Raw genomic sequence first — 6,934 nt, 5'->3', positions numbered from 1 at the left:
TGAATATATTTAAATATATTTCATGTAATGTGTCCCATTGCATAGACTATCTTATTGCTCTGCTAACATTTGCTTTGCAACTTTTCTAGTTTGATGTAGTTCCGCATTGTCGGCCTTTGTTCTCTGTGATTTTTCTTTTATGTCAAATAAATCATTGTCAGGTGAGTGTCCTGACGTTTGTCCTTTGTGGGTATTTTTTGAAGATATTTAGGGTCAGGTGTTCTGCTTAATCCATTTTGAGAATTTTTTTTCTGTCAACATATTATGATGTAAGATTATGGCCAAATGTCATTATTTTGCATGTATATATCGATACCATTTCTTAACGTTTATTTTATTTTTGAGAAAGAGAGACAAATCATGAGCAGGGCAGGAACATAGAGAGAATATATAGAATCCAGGCTCTCAGCTTTCAGCCCAGAGCCTGATATAGGACTCAAACCCACAAACCGTGAGATCATTACCTGAGCGGAAGTTAGATGCTTAACCAACTGAGCACCCAGCCATTCCTAATCAACACCACTTTTAAGAGACACTATCCATTTCACACTGCATATTGTTGGAAATATTGTGGAGGATTGGCTGACTGGATCTGAATAATTTTACTTCTGGGCTCCATAATCTGCTCCACTGGTCTGTGTTTTCCATGTGTTGTGTGTTTCCATATGAATTTGTATATTTTTGAGATTCCTTTAAAAAATCATTGGTATTTTTATTGTCATAAGATAAACATAAAATTAACATTAAAAGATAAATCAGAGAAAAGTGGCTATTACAAATATACAAAACAAATCAACATTAAAATTTCTATTTGGAAATGAAATGTGAAATTTTTAAAACATAGGTAGCCTAGGAAAATAGGTAAGACTCAAACAAATGCAATCAGAACTGAAAGAAGACACATAGCTGAACTAATGACATGAAAAGGATCATAAAAGAAAAACTTAGATATTTATAGGCCAACAACTAGATCACAAAGAACAAATTACAAATTTCCTAGTATTATGTAATTTACCAAGACTGTTCCATGAAAAAATACAAAATGAACAAAACAAAAATTAATAAGATTTCCTAAATCTAAAACCTACACACTCCAAAAAACACCTAGAAGTATATGACTTTTTAGAAATTCTACCAAATATTTAACTATTAACACAAACATTTCTCAAAATATTGCAAAATGCTGATGTAAAATAATATTCCCAAATGCATTTCATGAGGACAGTATTACTCTCACACCGAAGCCAAAGAAAGACACCACAAGAAGGGAAACTATAGGCTAATATCTCAGATTAACATACAAACAAAATTCCTTGAGAAAATCTGAGCATACTGAATCCAACAGCACATTGAAAAGATCATTTTTGATAATCCAGCATGATTCGTCCCTGAGATGTAAAGATCCCTCAAAATGTATAAATGTGATGCCCTACATTAACAGAGAGAATGAGTGAATCTACACCATTCTCAACTAACTCATATAAACATTAGACAAAATTCAATGCACGTTCACAATTTAAAAATAACTCAATTAAAAAGGAACAGAAATTACCTCAATGTTGTCATGGCCATTATGAAAAGCCCATACCCAGCAGCATATTGAGCAGTTAAATACTGAAGCCTTTTCTGTCGCATCTAGAGCCAGGTAATGATGATCACTCCCAATGTAAGTATTCAACATGATAATGTGAAGAATAAATGTGCCACCCCAAACGATGTCATCTTGTGACATTGTTTATTTGGATGAAAGTTACTTGAGGAATACTCCAAGGACACTAGGACCCTCCTTTGCCCCCTGACATCAGGAAATAAATCTCCCTTGGACAAATTTCTTTCCTTATACCAGAAGGGGAGACCCATCCTTAGCACAGAAATAAGGAACTTATGGGCAAGAAGGCTTTGCAAAGAAACCTAGTTACTTGGTGACTAATTTAATAATTCAAAAACACACCTTGGATTTAACTCTTTACAAATCCAATGTTTTGTTGTCTGAAAGTCACTGGTGCCACCTGCTTTGTTCATTCTCTGGGTGTCATATTATTAGGATGCTCATGCACTTGCAAAATGAAATATTTCTCTCCCGTAGATCTGTCTTATGTCAATTGAATCCTAAGAATGATAAAAATCCAGAAGCAAAGAAGAGGAAAGCTTTCTGCTTCTATGACTGGAGGATCTACCCAGAAAAATTAGGCAATAAAAAGAAATAAGAGATATTTAAATCAGTAGGAAGACAAAAAAATCACCGTTTGTAGATATGATCTTAAACATAACAGAACACTAGAGATACCACAAAAATATTAGAACCAAATTTTTAAAATGAGAAAAAGTGCAGGATACAAAATGAACAACAATAAAAATGCTGTTATTCCATGCAGCAGTATGAAAATATATGCAAAAGAAATAAAAAAATTGTACAATATAAAATGGCACGAAATAAAGTATTTTGGTCTAAACATCAAAAAGTATGTAAATGCTTGTATTGGGAAAATGAGTGTTGTTGATTAAAGGTAAATAAAAAAGCACATGTGCCTATAAATATAACTGTGTTCACAGATTAGAAATCTTCATACTGTGACAGTGCCATCTACAATAGCTGACCCCCTGTCGTTCACAGAAGAATCAAATCTAAGTCTGGAGTTTGAAATATAGTCAAGGTTATGCAAATAAGAGCCTTTTCTGTACTGATTAAACCAGCCCAGCCAGGACCCTACAGCTGGGAGAGGAACCCCAGCCCCATGAATCTCAGGTGTTCCATTCTGTGATCAGGAAAGAACACAGACATCCCACTATGGAGTTTGTGCTTGGCTGGGTTTTCCTTGTTGCTGTTCTAAAAGGTAATTTATCGTGAACATGAGACACTGAGTACGTGAGTGGATATGAGTGAATGAAGCAGTGGATGCGTGACAGTTTCCTGATCAGGATGTCTTGTGTCTGCAGGTGTCCAGTGTGAAGTGCAGCTGGTGGAGTCTGGGGGAGGCCTGGCGAAGCCTGGGGGCTCCCTGCGACTCTCCTGTGCAGCCTCCGGATTCAACTTTGGAAGCTACCACATGAGCGGGGTCCGCCAGGCTCCAGAGAAGGGGCTGGAGTGGATTTCATATATTAGTGATGGTGAAAGTAGCACAAGCTATGCGGACTCCATGAAGGGCCGATTCACCATCTCCAGAGACAACGCCAAGAACACGCTCTCTCTGCAGATGAACAACCTGAGAGTCGAGGACACGGCCATGTATTTCTGTGCGAGAGACACAGTGAGGGAACTTCAGTTTGAGCCCGGACACAAACCTCCCTGTAGAAGATCATCACCACCAGGGTGTGCACACTCTGCACAATTCTGGTTTGTATTCCCTAGAGCAGGTGCAGATGGAGGTTACAGGCAGGTTTCCTGTCAGGGTCTGGGGCTTCCTTTCTACACAGCAGTTTCCCCCAAAGAACCCTGATGAATACATGATTCTGTGCTTACCTATTCACTTCTCAAAACACATCACAGATATCCACAGAAACAATGGTTACTCTGGATACTCCTGACACAGTCAAGATGACACATAAAGTTAATCATGACACATCAACCTCTTGTAAATGTGGAGCTCAAAGACTGGAGATTTACATGTCCATGCCATCACCATGTTGACCCTGGTGGGCATAGCAGTGTTCCTGTGGAGAAGGAGAGCAGAGGCCCACAGAGGGCACTGTCCTCTGAGTATCCCATGTGTTGGTCCACATGTAGAGAGACAGTTCCCCTTCCTGAAGTGCCTATGGGAGTGGTGGCACTGCCACTCATGGAACAGGAGAGCTGGCAGGAGCCATTGCACTACCCTGTTCATTAACATAGGAGCCTCTCTCGAGGACAAATGATCTGGAAGCTGGATTTTTGCTGTCTTTACCATAAACTCCAAGCACTCAAGAATTCACACAACTGGCCTTCTGGGACAAGCCAGCACCCGCCATAGCACAGCGAACACCTCCCCCACTAGAGCAGCTCTGTGGCACCACACTGAGTCTCTACAATTTGGAGTTATGAATCCCATCTGGTGCACCACACAAATAAAACACAAGAGCACTGTTTCACAAGATGTGAAGATGACTTTGACCCAAATAGTGTCAATGCAGGGTTCTGATGTAAGACAGATACACACAAAGCAAGATTATTCAGGGCTCTGTGAGGGCTTCCAGGACAGAGGTAGTGGGAACTCCCACTCCAAGGATGAGAGTGTGGGCCAATGCCATTATTTCCCCCCAAAACTCAGCATAGACAGACTTCGGTGAGAACAGCCCTCAGTATAGGTTTGAGGTGCTTACACTAAGTTCCAACCCCTTGCGCTTTCCAAGTGCTTTATTACTAAGGAATGAGTGCTTGGGAACCAGAGCCGCAGAACACCAGTACAATCTCCACAGGCACCACCTTCATTGACCATAGAGAACAACAAAGCCCCATTCTGGTGAAATAGGATCCAGCCTCTTTTACCAAGCAGACCAAAACACACCTAGTTAAACTTCATCACACACACAGCACACGGTCTTATCATTCCCCACTTTAGGAAGTAGAAACTCTGCAGAGGACAGGCCTGAGGGACACAGGAACAAAGTGCACAAGCACTCACCATAAACCCTTCTTGAAGTACCAGTCTCTGGACCGTATATGAACTCTTATTAATATCGCCATATTTCTCAGGAGCAGAAAACAGAACAGGCTTTTCTAAAACACAGAAAAAGACAGAACTCAAACAGTATGACAAAATGAAGGGATTCATTCTCAAAAGAAAACAAGATAATATCATACCCAGGGATGGTATAAGGAATATGCCTGAAACAGAACTTAAAACAACAATAATGAAGATAATGGCTGGGCTTGAGAAAAGCACAGAAGACATCAAGGATGCCCATACTGCAGAGATAAAGACACAAAAACTGGTTATGGTGAAATTTTAAATTGTTATAAAAAGGTGCAATGATTACTGTATGTAATAATGGGTGGAATCAGCAGAAAAATGACTAAAAATATAGAAGATAAAAACATCAAAAATAAAGAATCAGGAAAGAGAAGGTAAACTAACCTGTTGAATTCTGAATGTAGACTCAGAGAACTCAGTGACTCCATAAAGTGTAATAAGATTCCTTTCATTGGAGTCCGAGTGGAAGACAGGGGAAAAGGGACTGAAAGTATATTTTTGCAAATTATAGCTGAAAATTTCCCTAACCTTGAGAAGGAAATGAACATCCAAATGCAAGAGGCAAGGAAAACTTCAATCAAAAATAACAACACCAAGTGGCGGGTTTGGCCCCAGGTCTCCGTGGGCTGCTCTGCTTCCTTAACTCCCTGACCTTGCCCAGGAGGAGGAAGAGATGACCAATTCCCAGGAACCTGCTACATTCACGGATGTGGCCATAGACTTCACTGAGGAGGAGTGGAGGCAACTAGACCCCACACAAAGGACCCTATAAAAAGAAGTGATGCTGGAAATCTATGACAACCTGGTCTTCGTGGGGAAGAAACTTTACAACTGTGCTGAGTGCAGGAAGAGCTTTTAGTAGGAGCACAGATCTTCACTATCATCCGAGAATTCACACTGGAAAGAAACCTTTCATATGTGATACATGCGGCAATGGCTTCAGTTATGACACAAATCTTTGTGTTCATCAAAGGGTCCACACAGAGGAGAAATCTGTTACGTTTGTGAGGAGTGTGGCAAGGGCTTCCATCAGAGCTCCAACCTTTGCATCCATCAGAGCGTCCACACCGGAGAGAAACTACAGATGTGATAAGTGTGGCAAGGGCTTCAGTCAGAACATAGATCTCCAAGTGCATCAGAGAGCCCACACTAGAGAAACTGTTTAAACAAGAAACTCAAAATACAGACTTATACGCACATCTGAAAGTCCTCAGAGGAGAGGAACTCTTCAAGTGTATGTGGTAAGAGCTTCTTCAGTCAGAGCATAGATCTCCAAGTTTATCAAGAGTTCATACAGGAAACCATTAAATATGAGAAATGTTATAAGGGTTTCAGTTACAAAGTGAACCTACATCTTCATCAGATCCCACTTGGGAGAAAAACCCTATAGGTGTGGAATGTGCTATCAGAACTTCTGTTAGAGGGCATCTCTCCCCCTTTACCAGAGAGTGTGTTTCTGCACCAATTTTGTGAGCCCCGTGAGAGTCTCGTTATACCTGCTTTGCTCACCGTTTTGTCCTCAGCTCCTGACATACTGCCTGCCACAGATAGTCATTCGAGAAATATTTCTTGAATACAGATCCACTTGGAAGAGAATCCCTTTAAGTGTGATGTGTGGTAAAGACGTCAGAGTCCACACATTGAAATACTTCATGGAAAAATCCTGTGAAATGAAATTATGTGCCAAGCTCTGGACTGACAATCTCCAGAGAAGGTTGATTCTATCACAAAGAGGCTTATGTTAGACATAACCAATAAGTTACCTGGCACCAGTGACAAGCAAGGTTTTCCTCCTGGAAAGATGCCCCTTACCTGGCAAAGGCCCTTCTAGACTGAAAGCCTCCTGGCTCTAATTGAGCATCTCCCCATCCATCATGTCACCAGGCTGCTGGTGGATTACAGAAATCTCCAGCTCTTCCCTTTTTTTTTTTTTGTTTTTAGAGAGAGAGACAAATAGAGGATAAGCAGGGGAGGGCGAGAGAGAACACAACATGGATTCTGAAGCCAGCTCCAGGCTGTGAGATGCCATGACAGCACAGAGCCCGACATGGAGCTTGACTCATGGACCGCTAGATCAGGACCTGAACTGAAGTTGGATGCTTAACCGACTGAGCCACCCTGGTGCCCTTGAACTTGTTATTTTTAAAACAATGCTAAATTAAAGCGAATGGCTTTTAGCATTTATTAATATTACATCAGCTTCCCTATCTTATGTTATTTTTAATAAAATATTGTATACATAATTTTTGAACCTAAAAAAATAAAAA

The 6,934-nt window shown here is 40.5% G+C and overlaps 1 gene segment (V, D, J or C); it reads left to right on the top strand.

The window, feature by feature from the left end:
• Positions 1-2,749: 2,749 nt before the first annotated feature.
• Positions 2,750-5,757, top strand: LOC115291339. The segment is given in 3 exon segments: positions 2,750-2,834; positions 2,938-3,248; positions 5,641-5,757. Coding segments are annotated over 3 exon segments (474 nt in total).
• Positions 5,758-6,934: the final 1,177 nt, after the last annotated feature.

The sequence above is a fragment of the Suricata suricatta genome, chromosome 5 (assembly GCF_006229205.1).
Source record: "Suricata suricatta isolate VVHF042 chromosome 5, meerkat_22Aug2017_6uvM2_HiC, whole genome shotgun sequence".
NCBI lineage: Eukaryota > Metazoa > Chordata > Mammalia > Carnivora > Herpestidae > Suricata > Suricata suricatta.
The sequence above is the reverse complement of the archived record's forward strand: the minus strand, read 5'-3'. Positions and strand labels throughout refer to the sequence as shown.